Consider the following 27,210-nt stretch of genomic DNA (forward strand, 5'->3'; position numbering starts at 1 on the left):
TTTCAAGATTACCTTTTATTAATACCAAACAATGAAAAAGGGAAAAAAGTATATTTATTCAAAATTCTAACCTAGATATTTGGAGCCTGAAATAAAATCGAATTTTGTTCCATTGAACTACTAATAGTAGCAATTTGTGTTGAATTTCGAGAAGGTACTATTAGGAAAAAAAGTTATATCTCAGGATTCATTTGACAGGATTTTGCAGCATTAAATGAGAAGTTTTGATGCTAACTCTGAATACTTGTGGATTATGCTCCTATTCATTTGCATTTAACATTAAAATCACACTTTGCAATCTTAACAAGAAATGATATTAAACAACACTGTATCAGCTTATATGAACACAGCAATCCATAGAATGAAAAGACTCATCAAAACATATGCTGCTAAATTTCAATTAGCATTCAATGTTACATTCAAATTTGCAAAGAGACAAAATTATACAAAGACTTCTTGTTTGGATGAGCATGTCTCTTGAAGTCAATAAAAAGAAATGGGTAAGTTAGTCAGGGAAACTCCAAAAGAAAAAGAAAAAAAACCCTACAAATGATAAAAAATCATACAGAACTCCCCTGACCAGCAAATTCCATTTTTAAGGCAATTTTTGTTGTTTCTAACCAGACCATGTTATAAAAAAATAAATGCCATTTCAAAACATGTACATTATGACAAATTTACCCAGAAATCATATTTAGTAAATTAATAAAGTGTCACAAATTATCATCCAGAGGTTACTTCAGGTGCTTGGGTGTGCAAATAGAATTATTCTTCATCTTTAAAGTACAGGCTTCAAGACTGAGCGCAACGACCTTCCTTCTTTTGTTAGTTCTCTTGTAACACACATACACGGCAGTGGCACAGCTTCTTCCCGTTTCTCTACAGCATTGTAACTGCATTTCTTCAAATGATCAGCCATGCTTACAATGTCTGCAAATTTCCATTCATTTACAGTACAAAATGCTGTGCTGAATCGCCATACCTAAAAAATAAATTTCTTTTAGCATGATGATATATTTATTAGGACTCACTCACATGCAAGTGATGTAGATCCTAGCTATAGATTACTATTACTATTATTACTATTATTATTATTATTATTATTATTTTTAAAAAAATGTCCAAACACCTTTTCCTAGGGAGGATAATGTAAAAAAATATGCCACAAATTTTAGTATAAGCATTAAAAAAAAACAACCCCTGCAAACTAATATGGAAATGTGATGACATACATTTAAACATATTCATTTATAAAATGAAACAGATATATCAGCTGAAAAGGCTTTGAAAAAGTGACCTGATTCCCCAAATTTCCATTTGGTTTTGCCATTTTTAGGACACACATTTTTGGTTGCTTTCTCTTAATTTAGCTATCTGATACTGAAAATCTGGATACAGAAAGCAGCTAGTGAATATTGTAGAGCAGATACCTGTATGCCCATCCCCTAAAAGTTGAACTCTTTCTTGTATTTACTATTATATTAACTATATTTAGTTATACTGTTCTCCAAGTTGTTTCTATCTCACTGCTCCCATACTCTAGACACCTGCCTCCCACATAGCACCCAAGAGAGAAATATTGGAATAACTCAATTTTTATGCAAAAGTCATTCCAATTCAAAACAGAGGTAAGCAAGTTCTCACAATTAAATATACAAACCTTTTCTTTTATTTGCCATGAAAAACTTCCATCTGCATATATCCTCTTTTCCCACAACAGAATGACCATTCCACGTGCCTGAAGTAAGCTTCCGCATACATCCCTCATTAATCTTGACACTTGTGACAGCTGACATAAACTGAAACCATCTAGAAAACCTGCAATGTGTTGTAGGACCTCAAAAGGAAGATTACTCAGATTGTCACTATGCAGCCCTAAGCAGCATCTCTTATCAGGCTCTGACAACACAGTCGATATAGAAGGCTGAACTCCAAAGGACCGAAGATGCCGATCATGAATAATTTTTGCTCCTTGTGTTGAAGGACAAAATCTGCGTTGAGAATATGTACATCCATAATATGCCAAAGGACATCGCTGCTCCATCCAGCCATTTAGGCCAGCGTGAATATCACCGTGTACATTCTTAAAATGTGAAGAAAATTCATTTCGTCTAAACAGTTGTCCACAGACAAATGTAAACATTGAACGCTTTGTTTGGTATCTAGTTACACATTCTAGTACCAGGTCTAGCCCAAGAGTCTGAAAGGGGCTTGGATTTGAGAGCTGTGGATTTGCATGATCACAGGCAGATGCTGAAGCAATTTCCCCTACCATTGTATTTGTGGCCAGAATTGCAGAAGGGAGAGAAAATGTCTGAGTCCCAAAATCAACATGGTATCCATCAATAATACGACAATCTGATATACCTCTGCCACCAGGAGAATCTCCAAGACAAAACAGCAATGCTGCTGTGATTAAGTCTATTCCCTGAAGGTCCATAGGATCCTCTGTTATTTCCAAGTCGGATGTATCTACTGCTTTGTCTTTCTTTGATGCAGATAAACAGTAATTTGCCAAGTAATTGTAGGTATGTTGAGGAATGAAAGAAAATACATTATTTCTGAGTTTTTCTTGTTCTATTTCTCTCTGTAGTTGTTCATCATTACAGTCATGTGACATATATATGTGGTCAGTGGTGCCATTAGACAAGCTGTGCAGAGGTATTTCATATTTAACTTGTGCTACAGGGACTGAGTTGCAAACATTCGCTGCTTTATCACAGGGAGATGCACTGTGAATACTATTTGCTACATTAAACTGGCTGGAATTACATATATTTAGTTCTTCATTCTGTGGCAGTTTCTCTGTGCTTGAATCATCTAGATGAAAACCATTACATAAAGGGATATTATCAAGGCTCATATTCAGTTTGTAGTGTTTTGTAGTATCATAACAAATGTCACTTGACCCATTTTGTTCTAATTGTCCATTTTGATTCAAAATATCCAACTTAATACCACCAACTGCTCCCATGCTATTTTCCTCTTCAGAATCATGTTCTACCATGGCTTGCATGCTGCTGTGTTCTTTTACACAGCAATCTGCATTTCTTTTACATGGTAAGATACTGAGTTTTGAACTCAATAAGCTAGTAGCAGTATTTAGAATATCTAGAGCTGTAGCTAAGCTTTTGGTTGTTTCCACAGTGGCTTGATAAAGTGCACCAAATGATTCCTCATCGACAGGCAATAATCCATTTGCAACTGCAGCATCTGGGGCACTTGCAACCGAAGATTGTTCTCTGGGTTTTAATATGGGGTCAGGAGTTTTTGATGTCATAGTTGCAACTTTGAGAGATTCAAGAAGCATCCGTTGATCTTGAAGGGCAAGAGCCATATCCAACTGTTCAATTTCATCAACATCTTTACTTAGATTCTCATAAGATTTTCGATCTGCATAACTGATTGGCCATCTATTCCATTCCATAGTGCAGCATACAACACTTGCAGGACAGGTTTCTAGATGTTCAGCAATTTTATTTCGGGTTACGGTAAATGGGCAGCCAAAGCCACTGTTGAGACAAGGCACTCGTTCAAGTGGACATAAAAGGCGATGCTCTTCAGCTTTACATAAATGAAAAACCGCTCCACAAACCATAGGGCAGCCAATTAAGTCACAAGAAATTCCAGCTTCTGATCTGGTCATACAACGCCGACTAATACAGTTGACACAATGTAAATGCTGAAGATCTTCCATGGTGGCAGGTTCAGTTCTATATGTAGAAAACAAGAAAGCCGGAGAAGGTATCAAACTATCTCTGCAAGGACCTAAAAGAAGAGCTACAGTGTTCAAAATTAGAAGAAAATTTTGAATACATCTTGTTTAAAAAATTAAATGTATACTTTTATTCCCCTCTCCAAAGAAATTTAGGACTATATGCAGAATATTAAAGTATCCAATACAATGAAAACAATATTAAATGAGGTAATAAAAGAGTAAAGCCAAGAAGAGAGGAAAGACAGTATAATTTTGGTGCCAAATGTACTAATCTGGGAAAGTAAGCAAGTTGCAGCTCACAATAGAGAAGACTCTTCAAATTGTCAATTGTTAATAGTTTTTACTATAGTCTACATGCTCATTTTTTAAACTTATTAAGTTGAAAAACTTCTATATTCACATAAAGCTATAGGACAGTGATGGCTAACCTTTTGGTCCTTGTGTGCTGAAAGCCGGTGCGCATGACAGCATATGTGCTCACACCTATAATTCAATGTGCGCGTCCCACCCCGCACATATTCAGAATGCTCTATGGCAGACCTCAAACTGACTAATTGGAAAAATGAAATTTCATCTCCATCTTTTAAGCAAGAGATGAACTTGCATACATTAAAAAAAATCAGACAATCACAGATTTCAACAAACACAATGAGATTCTAACAAATATACTTTTCAATTGATAAGATACCTTTTAATCTATCTCACATGTAGCCTGCATTTGCATAATCAACCTGTTTTTGTTTCCCTTCCTCTCTGCCTCAACCCAATTTAAATCCTACATCAGTATAGATACATAATGGCTCTGATGAAGTAAACAATAAAATCTGTCAGTTGGAAAAGGTGCTATTCAAATTGGGTGCTATTCCAATTTATAGTAATAATGTAAACTTGTAGAATCTTAAAACTTATTTAGAATCACATTGTAGAAATTTTTCAACTTTTCATTTTTCATCTGGTGGTAAAATGTAGAAATCTACAGGGCTCATGCCTTACTCAAAATTCAACATGGGTGTAATACTATTATAAACTATGATATTTTTTGCTCTACGAAAGGCAAAGAAAACAAAAACTCTGCCTCTGCCTCCCAGCCCCAGCACATGGGTCATCAGGGCTCTGCTTCGTTGCGCCCGCCACTGGCCAGCTGAGTGACAGCTGGATCTCAGCCTCCAGTAGCTCCGCCAATCAGTGGGCTAGCCAACCAGAAACAGTGCTATTGCTGCTTCCACTGTGTCTGCTGCCTCTGCCAGGGAATGCTGGAGCCTTCGAGAATGGTGGGGTGAACAGTGGTGGCGGCAATAGGTGGTGGCAATACCCACCGCCTGGAACAGCTGATTCCGGGAGGCCGATCCAACCACCAATCAGCACCGGCAGCGTCTGGTCGTTTGCTGCTGCACCAATCCCCTCCCCCCACAGCATAGTCTGTGAGGCAATATTCACTCCATAAGACGCATACATTTCCACCCACTTTTGGGGTACAAAAAAGGTGTGTCTTATGGAGCAAAAAATACAATATATTAATATATTAAATATTTCAGGTTTGTTTTATTTTTTCTTCGGGCCTTTGTTGACTCCTGGCAACTATATGAAGTAGTGCTTGCACTTTTCTAGGCCAGATTTTTAGAAGTGGTTTGTTACTGCCTTCTTTTTAAGGGTGACAGACAGACAGGCCCTAGCTGGCTTCATTTCTAAGGTTCTAAGGAATAGAACTCACTGTCTCCATTTTCTAGTCTGGTACCTTTAACCACTACCCTCCATTCAATTATTACACCAAACTGGTTCTCTTCAATCACTTACAAAATGTATTACAGCACAGAAATAGAATACAGCCTACAACTTAATTTTAGATACCATCAATTTTTCTCTGAATAGTCTTAAAGACAAGTGCACGTTGTTTTATTTATAAGTTTGCATTGCATTATTATATTATTGCATTGTATTATATTAGATTACTGTTACATCTAATTACAAAATAATCACCAGCTTGGAGACCAATCTTATCTGAAAATCAAATTAATACATAGTGGAACTTACTTTTCTTCAGATGAGCTCATAGCTTGCATAGAAGAAAGTCCAATTCCTACTGGCACTGCAAATATGATTTTTTTTTTCTGGTGGCACCTGTCACCAAAAGAAATTTTGACCAATCACCAAGTAACTTCAAAGACATACATTTTGCTCGTTCTACATTTACACACAGATTATAGTTGAATTTCAAAGTACATATGCTTTGATCATGTTCATGGTAAATTTGCCTTGATTTGATATTATTAATCTGGTTCTTGGTAGAAAATTAAGTTTAAATAATATTACTGTGCTGCTAAATTCCCCAAGTTTGGAATCTGTCTCGCCTTTGCATCCATTTTGTTAATCTGCATTTTTATATTTCATTTTGTTTGAATTGGATTGTTTGGAATTTTTTTTACTACCACATATATTTTTAACAAAATTTGTAACATGGTTGAAAAGAATGTTGGTCTTATCTGAACGTGTCTTTTAAGAGGAGGGGAGGGAGTGGTCACCTGTGGGTATTCTCAAAGCCTGATTGGTCCAAAAACTGAGAGCCAAGCCTTAAATACTGGTGCCTTCCAATCCTGGCCCAGGTCTCGAAGTCGAACGGTACAACTGAAACAAAAACAAAAACAAAACAAACAAACAAACAAAAAAAAAACCCAACCCCCTGGGACCACCCAGGCCCTCCCTTGGCCCCAACGGAGCACAACTCAGGGCGGGTTGTGACCATTCCCTCCCCTCCTCTTAAAAGACATGTTCAGGTAAGACCAACATTCTTTTTCCAGAGGAGGGGAGGGAGTGGTCACCTGTGGGATATACCCAAGCTATAGTCCCAGGGAGGGAGAACAAGAAACCACTAGGACCCAAGGGGAGCATCAGCCGCCACCCTCTGCAAGACCCTCCGACCAAACGACGCGTCCACAGACGCGAAGGCATCCAGACGATATTGTCGGATGAAAGGCGTCGGAGAGGCCCAAGTGGCCGCATGACAGATGTCCTCAAATGGGGCCCTCGTGGCCCACGCCGCCGTGGTCGCAGCACTCCTGGTAGAGTGGGCCGTGATTCCTGACGGGGCCGGTTGACCTGAAGCCCCGTAAGCTTCCACAATGGCCTGACCCAGCCAACGGCCGATGGTAGCCAAAGACACCCTAGAACCCAGCAACCCGGGCTGGAACGAAACAAACAAGGCCTCTGACCTACGGACCCCCTCGGTCCGCCGGAGGTAGATCCGCAGAGCATGGCGGACATCCAACCGATGCCAGAGCTTCTCCCTATCATTGGACGGACCCGGGCAAAAGTCGGGCAGGACGATCTCCTGAGCCCTATGAAAGGGAGTATTCACCTTCGGGATGAAGGTAGGATCAAGGCGAAGCACCACCCTGTCCTGGTGAAAATGGCAAAGGTCGTCCCTGGAAGACAGGGCCAAAGACACCCTAGAACGCCCAGTTCTGAAATACGACAGGCGGAGGTAACCGCCACCAAGAAGGCCACCTTCAGAGACAAGTACCGAAGATGAACAGACTGGAGAGGTTCAAACGGGGCCCCTGTCAAGGCCCTGAGCACCAGGGGAAGATCCCACGTGGGGAACCTGTGGATGGGGGGAGGCCTGAGATTAGCCGCCCCCTTCAGGAAACACTTGATCAGGGGAACATGGGAGAGGGAAAAAGACACCCCCCCCCAGGATCGAAGAACCATATTCTGCGAAAGCCCGCCTTCAAGGCCCTTATGGAGGAAATCCAAACGTTAGGAATGGTGACCCTATCGGGAGAAATGCCCACAGGAGAGCACCACCGGACAAAGGCTGTCCAGGTGGAATTGTAAATGTGGGTCGTCGATGGACGCCGGGACGCCTCGATGGTACGAATGACCCCAGAGGACAGATTAGCCCCCCTCAGAAGCCGCCGTTCAAGAGCCTGGCGGTCAGATGGAGCCACTGGGGCTCCAGGTGAACCAGAGCCCCCTACAGCAAGACCACCTCCCCCCACGGAATCCTCCACGGAGGGACCACTGACAGCTGGACCATGTCCGTGAACCAGGGCCTCCTGGGCCAATAAGGGGCCACCACAATGACCAGAGCCCTCTCCGCCACCACCTTCCTGACAGTCCCCGGGACGAGGGGAATGGGAGGAAACGCATAAAGAACGTCCGGGGGCCATCGGCTCCTGAGGGCGTCCGTGCCCTCCGCCGACCTGGACTGGAAACGGGTGAAGAACCGGGGAAGTTGGGAGTTTGCGGGCGATGCAAACAGATCCACCAGAGGAGTCCCGAACCTCTGACAGATCCTCCGAAACAGCGACAGGTGGAGCTACAACTCGCCATTGTCCAGAGTCACCCGACTCAACCAATCCGCCTGGACGTTGGAAATCCCGGAGATGTACTCCAACACCAAGGACCCCAGGTGTCTCTCCGCCCAGGCGCCCAGCCGCAGAGCCTCCAGCCAGAGGGCCCGCGAGTGGGACCCCCCTTGACGATTGATGTGGGCCTTGGTGGCCACATTGTCCGTCAGGAGGAGCACGTGATGCCCCTCCACCGAGGACTGAAAGTGACGCAGACGTGCGGCCTTCAGCTCCAGCCAATTTATGTTGTGGCGGAGGTCCGAGGCCGTCCACTTGCCCTGAGCCATCCGAGAACCCACCAGGGACCTCGACCTGAACAGACTCGCGTCTGTGGTGACCGTCACCCTGTCCGGCTCCCAGAAGCAGCAGCCCCACTGAATGGCCGGGGAGAGCCACCACGCCAGAGAGGCCCAGACCCCCGCTGGGAGACGGAGGGTCCGGAGAGAATTGCTCAATCGCCCCTCTGAAAGTGGATGAGCTCCCACTGGAGAGGTCGAAGGTGAAGCCTGGCCCACAGGACAATCCCGATGCAAGAGACCATCTTGCCCAATAACTGTGATAGAGAGAGAATGGAAGCGAACTGCCTTCCGCGAACACTGTCTTCCAGTTGACAAAGACTGCTCTGACGTTCCTGGGACAGACGCACCACCCCCGACATGGAGTCTATGACCGTCCCCAGGTGGAGAATACGCATGGAGGGGGAAAGATGGCTTTTGGTGAAGTTCACCGAAAAGCCCAGGCTCGGAACACTCCGAATGGTGAGCCGAAGGTCCGAGACGGCCTGAGGAAGAGACCCCGCCTGAACCAAGACATCGTCCAAATAACATTGGAGCCACACAGGGATAGAGCGCAGATGAGCCGCCAGGGCCGCTAGAACCTTCGTGAAGGCCCAGGGAGCCGAGGCAATAAACAGTCGACCAGGTCAAGCGACTCAGCCGGGCTACCAGGAGCCGGCGCCATGCTAAGCAGAGTCGGGGAGAGCCACACGGCGCCCAGACATGCTCTCCTCACCCCCACTTGTCCCCCTCAGCAGTAATAGAAACCTCCGGCGGAGCGGCAGCCTCCCGGAGCGATCAGCTGCTCCGCGGGCAGCTCGCACGCTCCACGTGGCGCTGAAGCCGCTGCTGCCGCCGATCCCTACAAGGGAAGCTGCTCCTCTAGCAGCTGAAGACTGGAGCTGGCACCCCCGCAATCCCAGGGATAGGGCTGAGGCTCCGGGCCCGCGGGGGGGGGGAGGCCAAATGCCACACAGGGCCCTCCTCAACCGCCCAAGGCAGAGATCTGTCCCTTGGGGCCGCAGCTGCACAATTTAGAATTTAGAAAAACTTTTAAAGTGCCCAATTAAGCCAAATGGAAAGCCAAATCGCAAACAAACAAAGGCCTACCTATGGAATATTCTCAAACAGTACTTGGACCAAGAAAGACTGAGAGAACTGGACCAGGATTGGAAGGCACCAGTATTTAAGGCTTTGCTCTCAGTTTTTGGACCAATCAGGCTTTGAGAATACCCACAGGTGACCACTCCCTCCCCTCCTCTGGAAAACTAATACGATTACAGAAACTTACATTTTCAAGAAAACAAATTAAGCTGACAACTGGTGGTTCATGCTATATACAGCCCCCAGATAATCACATTGAATTTTAATGGAACAATGTGAGGAATGATACGGGATGATTTGGGGTCTTTATTCCAAAGTATGAAGAATATATGCAAGTCTTAAAATACCTGTTTTCTCTCAGAATTGTTCCTCCAAATACTAAAAACTAATGGCATATAACTGTAATATGATGTCCTTATACCAAGATCACAATAAAATACCCATAGTTGGGAAAAATGGCCTCCAGAATTCTGAAATTCTACAAATACTGAAGATTCAAAGTGGGCAGAATATCCCTTTCACTAAGTCTTATTTCTGTATTATCATGAGAAGATATCAGTGTTGTATCTTCTGCCAAATCTATACCAATTCAGTCTGGTTAAAGTTTAAGAGCCAAGTAGATGTATAAATAATCATCCCATGGGACTAGAATAATGGAAGTTTGCCCAGAATAATGGCTGGTTAACATTATGTCTCTGAATTGTGAACAATTTAATTTTTTTACAATTTTACAATTGTACGTTCTCCTACATACTGGCTTAATCCATAGTGCTAAACAATAAAGTTATTTGTTTTTTGGCAGGATATATTATGGCTTCACAATATATGAATAAGGCCACTAGTTATAAGGGCAGCCGTACAAATTTAAAAAAAAATATATCTTAAAAATTTATTGATAAATCAGTTTAAACTTTCAGATTGTACAACAGACTCTAGAACATGAACAAAATGTTCAAGTACAAAATGTTTTTATCTTTTTCATTTACTATATAGATGACTATTAACATTCAAAAAGAAGTCTGATGGCACATTTTCAAACTAACATATTTTATTAAAAGGCATACGTTTTTGTGAGCTGAAGCTCATTTGCAACCAAAAAAGGGAAATAAAATATTTCATATAGAAAAAAAATCAATCCATTTTGACATCCATTTTAAACATCATTAAAATCTAACTATTTAATATTAATCAGTATTTTCATTACACCATATAAATAGATTTATGGATATCAGACTGAACAGGCTAAAGTTTAACTTATGACACTTCACCTCAGTGGTGAAATCTAAATTTTTTTCCTACCGGTTCTGTGGGCATGGCTTGGTGGTGGTAGTGGGGGGGGGGGGTGTCATGTGACTGGGTGGGCATGACTATGTAGTCATGGGACTGGGAGGTGGGGGTCAAAAGACAGAAACTCACTTTAACAATGTCCTGCTGGAGCAGGGGGTTGGACTAGATGAGCTCCCGGTCTCTTCCAGCCCTGGATTGTTGTGCTCTTTCAAGATATCTTCTGAAGCTGCGTCTACTGCCAGGTTTGTGGTCCTTCCTCTCTTTCCTTTTCCCCTCCCTCCCTTCCTTTTTCCCTTCCTTCCTTCTTTCCTTCCTTTCTTTTGCTCACGCCCCCCATTTTGACCTAGCAGGCCTCAGGGAAGCCTCCTGGGAACAAAAACAGACCCCACCCCCTATTTTTGGCCTAGCAGACCTCAGGGAAACCTCCTGGGAGCAAAAATAGACTTCTCCCATCCCCCGTTTTTGGCCTAGCAGGCCTCAGGGAAGCCTCCTGGGAACAAAAACAGACCCCCCCCCCCCACCACCTATTTTTGGCCTAGCAGACCTCAGGGAAGCCTCCTGGGAGCAAAAATGGACTTCCCCCATCCCCCGTTTTTGGCCTAGGAAGGCCTCAGGGAAGCCTCCTAGGAACAAAAACGGACCCTAAATGCTAAAAAACAGTTTTAAAAAGTTCCTACCATCGCACAGCACTGTTGAGCACCAGAACTTAAAAACTTTGTTAAGCATTTTTTTCACTACTGAAAAGTAGTGAACAGTAGTATTTTGTACTACCGGTTCAGATGAACCGGCCCAAACCAGTAGTATTTCACCCCTGCTTCACCTACGTTTAACATAGAGAGGTTTATAGTCATATTTAAATACTGTTTGGAATGTCCAATAGACATGAAATAAAAGATTCTGTTAACTTATTTTATCTTTTTTATAAGATTATAAGAAACAAAGATTCACTAATTTGTTTATGTAGGATAACCCAACTTTTTTTGAGTTCTTGCAAATATATTACCTACAATCTTCCCGTTTTTAATACCTTAAACAATATCTTGCCCACATCTCCTATATTGCAACAGCTCTATCTTGAGCAAGACAATTCAAATTTACAGAGTAAGAGTAAGCCATAATTATAAATGATGTTTGGAATGTATGCTTTATGGAAAAAGAAATTTGAACACACTTTGAATACCAACGTCAAACTTAAATTAAATTACCAAGAATTAGACACTACTTTTTGGCATTCTGCATTAAAGTCTTATATAGCAGTATTTATATGTATAGTCCTCAAGTTATGAATGGAATGGAGCCTGCCCATTCCATTTGTAACCTGAGGATTCGTGGGAGTGACTCTTGTACCTTGAATGGGATCACTCCTTCCATTTGCCCACACATTCACTAATCAAATGCAAGGCTCGTTAAGTGCACGGGATATTTCAGGGTGGAGAAGGTCATGGGGCGGGCCTACTGATAGAACAGACCACCTGCCTAAGACCACCCAAGGCCTCCTTGACCCACTGAAATACCTCATGCTCCACACAATTGCTTTACCCCCAACCTGCCACACCAGGTCAACTACCTTGTGAAGATGTAGCAAGCAGTCTCCTCTCCAGCCTCTCAGCCTCGTGTGTCCCTCTGCAGTTCCATTCAGGCCTCTGTAGGGCTCACCAGGCAGGGTTGCTGGCTGAAATGGAGCCGGATTTGCAAAGGTTTCATTTCAGCTAGAAGCTCCATTTCAGCCTGCAACGGGCTGGGGAAGGCTCGCAGAGGGCTGAACGGAGTGTCGGATCCGCCCCTCAGAAGTTCCATTTCAGTCAGCAATGTGCCAGGCAAGGCATCTGGATGCCCGGGGCTTCTAAGGACCAGATTCACCCCTCAAAAGCTCCATTTCAGCCAGCAACATGCAGAACAAATGTTGCAGAGCCTCTGCAGTTGTTCGTAAGGGTGAACAAATGCTGTGGTGGTGCAAAATTCGTAGTTTGGGGCCTTGTTCGCAAACACTAAGGGCACTTATCACGTAAATTTAAATGTTCATGAAGGGAACTCTCATAACCCGGGGATTATCTATATAAATACAATACAATATTCAAAATATTTTTTCCACATTTAACTATTCTTTATAGAAACCAAATATTGCATATATGTATACATACTTGAATCTGTTCTCTGAAAAGTCGTAAGTCATAAGAAATCCTGAAAGAAAGATGTTAGTCAATGAAACATATATTTCTAGAAAACCTCTACACATTATTACAAGCTTTACAGTGCCATAGTTGATGTTGATTCATATTTCACATGTGAATAAAATTTATAAAATTCCATCTTACTGTAAAACAGACAGCCCACAGCCAAAAAAGAAACTATACCAACTGTACTCTTAATCAATAGGAGCAGCTGAAATATTAAACATATGAAACATGAATAAGCATCTATTCATTTAGCTATTACACAGATAATCTAACCTTGAAGACTCATTATGTACCTGGGCCAGCAACACCACCACCCCCATGAGTGTGTTAAGAACCTCTTTCATGGTTATGTTAACATCTATTAATTATCATTTTTTCAGGTGATTGGTTGCTACTCAGAATCATTTCATTGAGATAGGTGGCCATATAAATTTAATGCGTGAATGGATGGATCTACAACAGAAGGCTTTCCAGCCTTTAAACAGATCCAGTAAAGAAGAATTGATCTCTAAATAATTAATCCATTTAAATAAATTTAGTCTTAACCTTCATTTGCTTTCTAGTAAATTTAAGGCATTATTTAAAATTTTTCTCACTGGTATGACAGAGAATAGATTTCGGTGTGCGGTGTGACATCTTTTCAGATACTAATCCCTGAAACTTTTGACCTTATTAAACTTTCATATTTTTGCATAGGTGTTTGTATTTTCAAATTCCATGATCATCCTGTTATTTTCAGAATGAGTTCGCTTGTCTGAATCATTTTTAAAATATGATATCAAAAATGAACCTATCAATTGGGGTAAAATTTACTCAATAGAAAATAAGCTAAAAAGATAAAGGCACAAAAAGAAAAGAAACAATCAACTTACCAGATTACAACTTTCTAAGAAACAATACAGCAGTGAAGTTCTTTTGTATAATCTCCATTCTTATTTTATTTAGATGTCGGCACAGCTAAAACACTACAAAGATAGAGAATCATATGGATAAGTTATTTTTAAAAACCCATAAAGCAAAGTCTGGAATATCACTAGGAAAAAAAATTCTTCTTAATTTTTTAAATTATAAAGATGTGAAGTAACTCCTTTTCTCTCTTAATTTATTAAACTACAACCACATAAACAGCACACATGTATAATTAAAACTGTAATATAAAATAACATTTTAAATAATCCCTCCCCTTGTAATTTAATTCAGTGCTTCTCCCCTACTTTCTTCCTCTCCACATGTTTTTAATTTTCTTGCTGTATTACCTTATTGCCAGAATAGATTTTCAGCTGTTGGGGGGGGGGGGAGGGTCCTCCTGCAACAAAAACAAATTAAGTTCAATAAAATGCCACCTCTGTTTTAGTACAGTTTTATTCTTTGGATTGAAATACACTGTGGTGATCCATGGAGAAATTGCACAGTCATCTGAATACTAATTTGAACTTCAAAAAAAAATTTAAAAAGAATTTTCTCTTGATAAACTAGAGAAAAGTGAGACAATGAAACATATATGGGCTATATCCAACTCAGATTTGTCTGCCCATGGAACAGAAATCCACCATATAAATAATTGCAAATTTATTCACAGATGAGTCAATCTCTTAACATATATTACTGAGCATACTCAATCTATTTTCTGGAAATAGAACAGATTGGCAATGAGCTGGCAAAATTTGAGCTGGCAATGAGTTTCTCAGCAAGAGAAGGGACTCAGAGACTGACAGAATCTAAGGAATTCCTAAATGCTATGAGGGGTTTTCCAGTTTCAGTGGTTAGTCATTCAGAGACCCTGATCAGTACTATCTGGTGTACTGTTACAATCAGAGAGCTGATAAGAGTACAAATGCTACATATCTTGTAATGAATGAAATCAAGCATATATCAGGGTGCACACTCAAATCTATAGTGTTGAATAGAAGTGGTGGTAAATGGCGTTTGTTTTTTTTAAAAAAAGCTCGCTTCTGCACCATCATTGCAGGGCTTCCGAAGGGGAGGGGGAGTTGTGTGGATCTAATCTGTTCAAGACTAGCCACAAGGAAGTTTCATTTGATTACATTGCTCACATCATCTCTTAGATACAGTTCTTGAGGATATAACTGACTTGGAAGGGGGTGTCATTTGGCCAGAATGTATAAATCAGTTTCAGTTATTTTGACTAGAAGTACACAAGACACTTCTGGGGGTTAAGCCAACTACCTGTATTCTGATCTCTAAAATTCAGCATGGATACCTTGAATGGGTCCATGGAGAGTCAGTAACCTTTTATGAAGAAATTGGGCCCACTGCAATGTAAGAGGTTATAATCCTCCAGATTTTGAAATTTTGGGCAACAAATGGCAGTTGCAAATATTACAACTATTCCTTTATTGGGGAAAGTGCTGTCCAATTATAAGCATGGAGGGGAGGTACTAACTACATAATTAGACTTTGATTTCAGACCAGCATATAACACAAAACTCTGTTGCCTTGAATGATTACCATGAGAGAAATGTGACTGAATCTTCTGAAACTCTCAGCAAACAGCCTGTAGACCCAATAACCATAAGATATCTACATGTAGGTGGTCTACATTTACATGATGTTTATCTAAAGACTTCAATGTCTATTTCTCCTTTTGAATTGAATCAGGGAAGATTGAACAGGCACTTGAGACTGATGGGTTCATAAGCACCAATAAACTAAAGTCAAATAACAGAAAGGTTCAGTAGAAAGAAACCTGGGAATTTAGCCTGTAGTCAACTGAAGCTACAGTTATCTTATTTGGGCTATCAGATACAAGTCAGTCTGGACCCAAACAGACTAAGTTTGGCAACCTATGCTCTAATAATCTTTTTATTGCACAGAACTATCTATTCCATGTAGGGTGATTGTTGGAGACTAACTAGAAGCTAGAACAGTTACCTATTTGTTATGTGGAACAGTGATATGGGACCATAAAGCACTCTTCCTTTAAACACTGCCCTGGTTGTTCTTGAGCCACCATTCAATTTAAGTTGTTTAACATTAGTCTATATAGCCCTAGATAGCTTATGATCAGATATGCTTCAAGTAATGTCATATGACTGATGTATTTATATCAAACTTGAAAATCTTGGTGCATGATCCCATTGGCTATTTCAGCTTATTGTGCAAAGGCCAAACACAGGTCTTCCCAGTGCTAGTTTCCTTTTCCAATGAACTGAAACAATTATTACCTTAGAAATGTATAGGACAATATCTCTCTGTTGTTATGCGGATGCATGATTTTAAAAATCTTTCTTGTTAATTGTTACTTACTGTTAATAATTGTTGGTGTCGTTGTCTTGATTTATCTAAGTCTAGTCTTTCCCCCCTCCTCCCCCACAAGTCTATTTCATGTGCAATTTGCTCTGGTTATTCTGGAAAGAAGGACAATATAAAATTAAATGCTATGTCAGTCCCAAGCTATGGAATGCATGTCCTCAGTAATTTTATTTCACTCCTGACTATCTCTGCCTTTAGGAATTGGAAAAAGCGTATTTTTGTCAAGTCTTTAACTTTAGCATTTTTTTTTATTTTCTAATCTTTAACAATATTAAACTTAAGAATATTTGAATAGGAAATGAGATATAAATCAAATAAAGCACTAAATAAACCACTTATTCTAATTATTATTATCAAATTTATCAGCACTTGGTAAACACTTATATTCAAGAACCTGTAACAAATGTCCAGCTATAGAGAACACTTTGTGATAGGGAAAGTTAGAGCAGAAAGTAGATAAAAGAAAAGCAGTTATATTCCCCCAAATCAGCCTGCCCTTCTCAAGCATTTTTCTCTAACAAATTTCCAGATGCATTAGTAAACATGCTTATAATGCTACATGAAGATCAGAGGAAGAAGTTACTTTCTTGGCTATTGCAACAGGTGCATATTTGTTTTAAAAAAACCAGACTGGGGAAATAATCGATACGATAAAAATATGCATTTTTCATATATATTCTTAGACAATGGTACTTCACTTCAACTGAAGCTAAACCAAATTCTATTAAAATTCTCAGATATAGGGGTATTTGTAGATTTGTAGTAATTCTATAGTTAGATTATGACATTGTAACTAATGTTGATGAGATGTTGCACACTTTCATAGGACACTCTTGTCAACTGGATGTTCAGTAACAGGCATCAGAACACCAAATACTGGCAAAGAATGCAGAGCTTTGTTAATACTTTACAACCTTTCATGGTTTAACTACTTAATTCTTCATAATCTTAGCATTAATCCAGTTCTTGGAGTCAAAGATACTGTCCTCTGCTATTCCATTGAACTACAAAAGACTACAGTGTCCCATAGGTAGCATTCAATTATCATATAATTGGAATATAGAAGACCTTCTTATTCATAATAGTTACATTCCAGCATACAATCATGGTTAATGAAACCACTTATGAGTCAGCAGGCCTATGAGACTTGGGAGTTAGACCTGGAAAATGACCAAAAAATTACAAAACAAATCATGAAAAATATAAGGAAAAAATTGAAATAAGGATAGGCTATAAAATTATTGAATCAAAATTGGAAGAAGGGGCGAACTCCTCCACTTGTTCCTGCTCTGAACTGTCAGTATTGCTTCCTGATGGAACTTTAGCTGTGGTAGGTGTGACTATATTTAAAAGTAGCAGATAATTATGCTTTGTCAGGTCTTGTTTTCAGAACCTGTCCTTGCAGAGTTGAAAAGCAACTTCTGCCTATTGAGCTTGATGCTGTTGCCTATTAGTGGGTCAAATTAAAACATTTTGTCCTCTACGACACTTCCCAGCTGCAGAATCTTACCTTTTCTCTCAAAGTCAAAGCTTGCATGAACATTTGCCAATCTCTCTGCAAAGTTCTCTGTTATACACTTACTCACTTTCATTATGGAAGAAGTATGTACAGGAAGAGAATGACCATATAAGGTCAAAACAGTGTAGATCACTGGGAAATTGGGAGAACAGAAGCCAAATATGTACCCTTTTGCACATGTACATAATGGTGAGGTTCAGAACTGAGTGCCAAAAACTGCAGACAGGCAAAGCCATTTATCACAGATAATGAGTTCTGGTTTATTTTATCAATGGTAGATATCTGAAATCCCAAACAACAAAGTCATGGATAATGAAGTCCAGGTATAGAATTTTCTCTTAATTGATCATCAAGATGTACTAATATCCCTTCACTTTTGTAAGAGAACACTTGACCAGAGTTCCTGTAATTGAGTCACCTTTTCTTATTAGTTTCCAATTAAATCTGCATTTTAAAAAAAAATACTAACCAAAAGAACAAAAATGCAAGAAAAAAGTATTGCAAATGAAATAAATCTTTTGCTGCTGTTTTGTAAACACTAGTGTATTAAATTGCAACAATACCATCCTTCAGTTCCTGGAAGTTGTACATGAAATATAGTAAGTGTGCTTTCATCTCAAGTTTCTAAAGCCCATAAATCCAACCTTTCATTTTCAATGTGTTTAATGAGAGAACATTTCCATCTACAGAGATATTGTTGAGAGAGTATTTGACATAAACCTCCGGGATTGGACAGCCTAGAAATTTAACAAACAAACAAATAAATAAATAAATAAAATAAAGGAGCATATTTTAAATAAATCTGCCAAAAGAACAACCTTAGTGAGATTAGCCAAAATAGCTGTCATATCCAAGGAAAGCAGGATGGAAACGCCCAAAATACTGAAATGTTTAAATCTTTCCAATGTATGTAATTTATTTCATTGGAGGAATTCTACCATATACACTTTACAATTTTGTTTCTGTTATCTGTTGCAATAAACTTTTAAAACTTTAGCAATGCACTTGAGGGACTTATTTTTTGGGAAATACTTTTGGCGCTCTCACTATTTGTGGATGATTATAGACTAAATCACAGTTGGGTTTAAAATTGAAAAATGGTTCAAATGAACTGGAGCCAAACCCATGAGCATGATTTTGAAATATTTCCGTTCACAGGTTGCTAGATAAAGTATTTCTGTGATTTCTTCCAGCCAACAATATCAACTTTTAATACAGTTCAACTATACTTTTGCATATAAATTATTATTGATTTGAGACACAAACTATCTCTATCTGTTGGGTAAATCTAGAAAATAAACATGGGAAATTACAGGGAGTAGAATGTGTGCGTAAGGAGCTGGCTTGTTATTCAGCAATGTATATTTAATTACACTGTCACCGCATTCTTGCTTGCAAGAACCAAGTTTCGCTTACTGCAATGAAAAAACCCAATCTTAATAACAGAATAATAGCCTTTGATATACTGTGCCTCATTAATGATCAAATCATGAAAAGCAGCTGCTCATTTCTGATTAGGCAATGTCAGCAAGTTGGTTCAGTTCATTAGATATGTTGAAGTATGTGTGCTTGCCTGTTACCAACCAAGAAACCTAAAAATACACACAGTTCTGGTGAGATGTACACTGCTTTTAGAAGGTTCAGACCACCTGATGTTATTGTACATATTACAATCAGCTGACTACAGTTGCCAAAGCATGTTTGGAAAGTCTGCTAGCACAAGTAAAATTCCAACTTTAACAAACAACCCAATCACCAATGTTTATACGAATAACAAAGATCATATTAATGACTTGAAACAGAAAATACCCCAAATATAATCTACCCCTTTGGTAACCAGTTACTTAGTGCAATAGAGTTAAACCCGATAGTTGAATTTTAATTCTACTTCTGATAATCTTTTATCCATTTTATTATTGTATTTTTATTATTTCATGTTTTATTATTTTATTTTGAATTTTTATCTTCCTGTTAACCAGATAAATTCAGACTTCACATTGCACCACAGTTTGTCCTAACAGCAGTTCAGAACTCACAATGCCACCAACAGGAGCCTCCAAGTAGATAAAAGGAAAAAAAGATATATTGATTTACTTTTTCTTCTACTCATTTCTAAAACTTGATATTTTTTTTAATTTAAATGCCTAGGGGCATTTGTCTCAATGATAATTTCAACCTAATTGGCATATTGATTATCAAACCGGATTTAAGACAAAAATTTTTGATGTTTATCCATAATTTGTAGCCCTTTCCCTTCTCTTGTTCCTTCCCAGAAGATACAATATTAGCTATATTTTCTTTGAACCCAGGAACAATGGCTATTAATTTTGAAAAGAATCTGAAGCCAACTTTAATCAAAGGCTTCAGATTCTGGTCTGAATGGAAACCTGCCGACTTCACATGTCACAGTCAGGCATAAAAAACAATGCATAATTTATTAATATAGTCTTCACATGAATGCATTAGCAAAACATTACATCAAAACTATGAATATGATCATATAAGCTATATAAAGTATTATGTGAACAGATTTAGCTAACAAACCTATGAAATACATAGGAAGTATGGGTATATCTCTTTTGACAATGATTTGTATTCTATAATGGAGAACTAGAACTGAATAAAATCCAATTAAAAAATTTGTAGAATACTCAATTTAGGCCAGATCTGTGATTTTAGGGATTTCTTTTAAATTAAGCAATATGATCAAGATTTTTATTCTTGATGTTGTATATCATAATGAAACTATATGTTTCAAGGTACCACTAGATCAGATGTGTTTAGCAAATATTAAGCCAATACAGTATAAAGATAGATATTAAGATATAGAAGAGATTGTCATGTTATCCTAAAAAATAACACAATAACACAATTAGTTACCTTAATAACTAATTTGCCACTTATTCATTAACAGCTGCTATGTTTTCCTCAAAATTTCAACAGAAAAATATCAAAACCAAAATTTGTAAAACTAGAGAAGCAATCTGAAAAAAACTCTAGCACAGGTGACTGAAGCAAACAGCCTACTTTCACTTGTGAGGCACTTGTTCACTTAGGCTCCAAATTTGCATCAGATTCTGTGGGGTAAACATTGTAATTGCTGAGTTCTCTATAGGAGTACAATTCACCAGACAAATGTATGAAATTCTACCAAGTCAAGGATACCTACTGGCAAGTTTCGGCTTTTCACTTCATGATGCACACATTAACACTTTAAATACTTCAGTTTCATTTTCTAAACCCAGTTAGAGATTCTCCTAAAATGACCTATCACATGGGCAATGGTCACTCTGAAGGATTTCAGTATTGCAGGCTGACTCTGTCCACAGGTAGGAAAAGTTCAATCCTGACCTGCTGAAGGTTGACTTAGGCTTCCATCCTTCCAAGGTTGGTAAAATGAGGACCCAGATTGTTAGGGAAAATATGCTGACACTATAAAGCATTCAGAGCATGCTGTGAAGTGCTATGGAGCAATATACAAATGCTATTGGTATTGCTACTTTATGACAGCTTTCATGATTAAGAAATATATCTAATATATGAAATGAGATGACAAAGCTATTACACATTACTCTAAACTTTGCCAACTACACATTACAAATAGATTTAATTTAGTTTGACAGAATCACAGAGACACTAAAGATATATTTTTATATAAATGATTTATCAAACAGTATCACAAGCCATCAATATTTAAAAACAATTTCAAAATGTTATGTACATTGATCCAAATGACAAATTATCTGGATTACTTCATGAAAAATACATGTAGTCCTCAACTTACAATAATTCAATTTAGTGATTTTTGTTCAAAATCAAAAGAACCCTGAAAAATGTGATTATTGTTTTTCACATTACCCTCATAGTTATGTGATCCCCTATTGCAACTGTCTGACAAGCAGAGTCAATGAGGAAGCCAGATTCACTTAACAACCATGTTACTAACTTAATAACTGCATGAGTCACATAACAACTATGACAAGAAAAGTCATAAAAATGAGCAAAATTCACTTAACAACTGTCTTGCTTAGCAACAGAAATGTTAGGCTCAATTGTGGTCATAAGTTAAGGACTATCTGTAGTCTTTGGTGGATGATGTCTAAAACAAAAAATTACCTACTTTATTTGAAGTCTACTACATTCATGTCTGTTAAATTGAGGGTCTATTTGTATATTTTACTAGAATTTTCCATAATCTAATAATAAATCATTTTAAAAACCCTACATGTATTTGGGTTCAATATCAAAAAATGACTTTTGTTTTCATTTCCTTTTTTTCCTGCATATCCTATTCATGGTTTTCTTTTTTGGATCAACCAAATCCATTGGTGGTGACAGGGACTGAACAATGGACTTGTTGCCTAAGCCTGATATCACAGACTGAAAAGAGATTGACTGGCCAAAAATCACCCAGCTGGGTTTCTTGCCTAAGGTAAGACTAGAACTCATAGATTTCTGATCTTGAGCCTTAACTACTAGACCAAACCAGCTCTCATCAAACATCTACATCAATATTATATTTTACTTCCGCCAAGCAATATTTCTGATTTGAAGCTCTTAGGGGAAATGGTATGTAGACACTTTTTTAAAAAAATGCCTAAATAAAGGTGCTGGCTAAACTACTTATCTGAAAATGAATGTTGAAAATTTAGATAAAGTGCTATAAAATATAAATTCTTTAATATGTGAGTCCCTGAATATCTGAAAAACAAACAATATAGCATAATTATTTAAATATTAGTTACATTTTAGTGACTACAAACAGCTTATTCTGTACTCAAAGATATAAATGCCATAGCTGAAAACAGAAATAAATCACCTGCCTATTGAGGCTGGAAATTATTGAATACTGAATGTTAATTCAGAAAATATAGCTTCATAATAAGAAAATTAAATATTCTCAAATATTAGTGGCTATAAGCTATATTACAACATTTGCACACTGGCAGTTTTCTAAACTAGAATAGACAAGAAAAGCTGCCCAGAAAACCCTGCACATTGTATCCATTTATTGTATCCATTGAGGGGAGGAGACTTACACTTAATTTATGACCAATAGATTCCAGACACATATCTCCAACTCAATAAAAAGAATTATCAATACTCTGTTTATCCATGACTTCCTGTACACAATAATTTACCTGTCAGCATATACAGATGTTCCCTGAATCAGAACCATAATATATTTTAAATAAAAGAAAAACACTTAAAAATCTTGTGAAACAGCTCCCAGAAAAGAAATGCAAATTAGGTGTGAAATATATTTCTAAATTAATTACTTCTGATCAACTATGATCTGAAAGTACAACAAACAATTCTATGCTTTATGTCTAGCTACTCACCAAAATGTTTTTACTGTGGTAATGTAGGTAGTCCTTGGCTTAAACAGTTTGTTAGTGACCATTCAAAGTTACAACGGCACTGAAAAATGGGACTTATGACTGTTTTTACAGTTATGACAATTGCAGCATCCCTATGATCATGTGATCAAAATTCAGATGCTTGGCAACTGGATCATATTTGCAACCATTGCTGTCATAAGGTTGCAAAGAGATAACTCTTTGCAACCTTCTGACAATCAATGAAGAAACTAGATTCTCTTAACAACCAGGTTACTAACTTATAGCTGCAGTGATTCACTTAACAACCAGGTTACTAACTTATAGCTGCAGTGGCAAGAAAGACTGTAAAATGGGGAAAAACTCACTTAACAACTGTCTCACTTGACAGAAATTTTGGGCTCACTTGTGGTCGTAAGTCAAGGACTACCTGTAGCTATTTAACCAGCAGTCAATATATCTCTTCACTGTCCTAGCTAACCTAATAGAAAATATCATATAATAGATTCAAAAGGAAACTCCTAGTTATTATATGAATGGCAATTAATCTGAAAAATTGGGATTAAAAAAATAGTTGTGATTTAAAATATTTTAAATCAGAATTAAGGCAATTGTGCCTAAACCTACATAGAAATAATTACTACAGATCTCAAAGACTAATTTCACGGGCTATTTCTCAATGTATATAAGTTTGCATTGTTCATGTTTTGTATTAAAAACATCATGCATTTCTGCATGTAATGTCAGCAGGTGGCAGCACTTCTGGACTTGGAAATGCAGCAGGATCAGGAATACCAAGGCTGTATGCCAGATGGGGAAATGAAAAAAGTGTCTCAGAAAAAGGCAATTTCTAACAATTTTAGTATTACTTCCCAGAATATTATGTGGACACGTTCATAAAATCACACATAAGTCTCACATTCTACCTGAATATGATTTGGGGTTTTTATTTCATCCTATGATTTCTGAAGAACTTTCAGAAAAAAATGCTTTAATGTGGAAGAAAATACAGAAGAGCTTAAATAGCAGACAGTATTTCAGCAGAGCTATTTAAAAATAAAACATGGTTCCTTCACATCCCCCTCCCCCAATGGAAACGTTAATTCTGAATTTCTTGGCTTACACAATAGTCCTTAGTCTATAGTACTGTACTTAAATTAAGAACTCTTCCAAATTTTATTTTCAAAGAACTGTTAACCATTATGACTCAGCTAAAGTGAAAACATTATTATATGACACATTCATATCTGATAATGAGTTTATGCTTCCATTTTCGCTAAAAAAAAATCCAGAGCTAGGCACACTAAATAAAATCCACTCTATTCTTTCATTGCTAGAGGTTTTGACATGTAATTTTTTTTCAAAATTTTATACTGTTCCCTAAGATACCAGCCCGAGGATGAACTGCTTCCTGATTTACTTAACAAGGAGAAGCACATTAGTGCTCCGTTTGTGGCTTCAATTAAAAACATTTGCTGTCCAAACTAGCTGCAGTTCTGACTATGTTGTCTCCAGCTTTCAGATTTGTCAGACCTACTTAACTTTCAGCAGAGAAAAAAGGTTTTTAAAATACTGTAAATTTCCTGTACATACAAGACTACAGTGCTTCTATGAAGGGTTCCCCTAAATAAAAACTATCCTATCTGTCCATCTTTACAAACAAATCAGGACTGGTACAGCACACCTTTCTCTACAGGTAAACACAAGAGTGCCTCTTTTTTAAGATACAAGTTTTCCTCATAGGGCAATTTATTTTGCCTCAATATCTAGTTTAGTTTACTTTATTGTCATTACACATGGTACAAAGCAATTAAATGCTGTCTGCAGTGCACATTATAACTATAAAAATAAAAACACAAAACATTATTACAAAACATAATATTACTTTCTATATAATTAAAACTGAAAACCCGATAATCTATCTAGAGCAGTGGTTCCCAACGTGGGCCCCACACCCCACAGAGGAGCAATTTGATTTTTAATGGGGGCAAAGTAAACCTCGTTTAAACCAAGTTAACGGCCTTCTAGGCTTCCTCCGCCTGAGTAGCGTTCACTTTTTGAGTAAAGTAAGAATTGTGTCAGAGGTGGGGGCATCAGGATTTTAAAGATGCTTTGGTGGGGCACGGCAAAAAAGGTTGGGAACTACTGGTCTAGAGGCTAATACAGAAGATGAGGGCCGCGCTATCGCTTATTCCGTTTCCTTATTCATTTTGAATATCCCCCTAAAAGGAAACCTTCGAGGGAATTATTTCTACCTCGCGCCTTGAAGGAAAGTCGGAAGGGCTCAGAAGAAAAGAAACGGCGGCGACTCGCAGCTGTTGGTTCCTGGGCGCAGTAGCGAACAAAAGAGCTCTTTTTTGGAGCAGCCGGAGCTGGGCGTGCCCGACGTTGTGTGAATCTGCGCACCTTCTCCTTAGTAAGGACCGATACAGCTAGGCGAATACATCAAGACCCCGGGATGAAGAAGGAGACGGCCTACTCGCCCACCCACCCACTCCCACGCCATTGTCTCCCGGGTGGTTGTGGTGGTGGTGGAAGGAGAAGAGGGGGCGGGCGCCCAGGAAAGAAAGGCACCCCAGCGGACAAATAACGCTTTCCTCTATCCTTTCCCACCGGACCCTGCCAAGGCAGCGAAGTCCAAAGCTGAGCAAAGCCCCTCTTCCCCACCCCCACCGTCCGACCAAGCAGGCTCCCCGGGGCCACCTTATAAAGGCACCAGCTGCCAAGCAACGGCGGCAACCCCATCTCTCCCGGTTTTCCAAAAGGCTGTGGCCGCCCGTCCTAGCCAGGCCCCGGACTCCGTTCGCCCGGGCAGGTCCCCAGCCGCAAGCAACAGCATGAACGACAGCCCCGCTCTTCGCTGATTACTCGTCCGGCCCCAGCAGCAGCAGGAGGAGCCTGAGCAGCAGCCGCCGGCTAAACCCCGGACCCTCCGCTTCTCGAGCACCAGGACTCACCGCCCAGCCGGTCTTCCGCCTCCTACGTGTGAACGAGCCCCAAAACGGTACGCCACCCGTCGCCGAGACGTTCTTGGACTCGTTCCGGTGAGGGGCGGGGCAGAAAAGGCCTCGTTCCGGGTGCCGTTCCTCCGCTCCGCCCCTCGGTCCCGACGCTAGCGGCGGCGTCGGTGACAGGGGTGGGGCCTCTAAAGACGTCGCGGTCAGTCACATTAATGACGTAAGACGCGACTCTCTTAACGCGCACGCAGCCCAGTTCCCCAGGGAGCAGGACGGGGTTATTCCAAAGTTGGTAATTGCGCCGCCTCTCCTATGCGGCGTTATGTTCGCTCGCGGTGTTTGATGAAACATTCAATATTCTTTTATTAACTAACGAGAAGTTGTTGACTTGAAAATCGCAGTTGTACATTTCACTTTATGCTAAGCCGCCAGCCTCTCTTGAATGAAAGAATAATGAACGTCACCAATGGGATCTTTTATTGGAGTAGATCAAGAGGTTTCAAACCAAATTGCAACTAAAGCTGAAAATTGCAAGACACAGATAAATATTGAATGTGATTTTTAAAGCATTCATTGCTATTGCTGTAGAACTCTGCACCCCAAGTCAAACAAATGATCTTAACTGCTAGAGAATTGTCTCCATAAAGTTTTCAAAATTTAAGTGGAAAATTAAAAAAATAGTGTGCATTTGTACTAGTAAAATATGATTATCAAAATTATTTGAAGCAACTCTGAATAGCATAAAATTGTTATGACATATTGTTTCTAGGTTGATCACACCAGATCTTTATGGGAAGGGAGAAGGACACAGAACTTTAGTTCAGTCATTGACCAATAAAAGTACAATCAGTAAAATGAACGAAAACTATTCCTTAATGAGGACTATTAGTATATAATTTTGCTACTTTTAAAGAAATTTCTCTGGATTATTTAACAGAAAATCACAGTTAACAGACTGCCTTGGAAATTTAAATAAAAGTGGTAATAACTAGTGGTAAATATTCCTGTAGGACTGGCAATACAGAAGAACATGGACTGTGATTTCTATGATAGCTATATCGCAGGGGTAGTATCCAATTTCACATAAGGTTTGTTATATTTCCAGGGCAGCTGTGGGGGAAAATGGGTGATCAATTCCTCTGCAATTCCTGGTGTATGATGGGTATCTGGTGATTTACAAGGGAGAGACTACACAAGCACAGAAATAATCTTATA

The 27,210-nt window shown here is 39.2% G+C and overlaps 1 protein-coding gene across 1 annotated transcript; it reads right to left on the reverse strand.

Moving 5' to 3' along the window:
• On the reverse strand, nucleotides 1-26,137 carry FBXO30 (F-box protein 30). Its single transcript, XM_032215560.1, has 7 exons — nucleotides 25,996-26,137; nucleotides 14,164-14,213; nucleotides 13,780-13,872; nucleotides 12,872-12,911; nucleotides 5,750-5,836; nucleotides 1,661-3,713; nucleotides 1-982 (listed from the first exon to the last, which is right to left on the reverse strand). Exons 4-7 carry the CDS (start codon nucleotides 12,901-12,903, stop codon nucleotides 779-781), a joined length of 2,376 nt encoding a protein of 791 aa, XP_032071451.1. The 5' UTR covers nucleotides 12,904-12,911; nucleotides 13,780-13,872; nucleotides 14,164-14,213; nucleotides 25,996-26,137; the 3' UTR covers nucleotides 1-778.
• Nucleotides 26,138-27,210: the final 1,073 nt, after the last annotated feature.

The sequence above is a fragment of the Thamnophis elegans genome, chromosome 4 (genome assembly GCF_009769535.1).
Source record: "Thamnophis elegans isolate rThaEle1 chromosome 4, rThaEle1.pri, whole genome shotgun sequence".
NCBI classification, from domain to species: domain Eukaryota; kingdom Metazoa; phylum Chordata; class Lepidosauria; order Squamata; family Colubridae; genus Thamnophis; species Thamnophis elegans.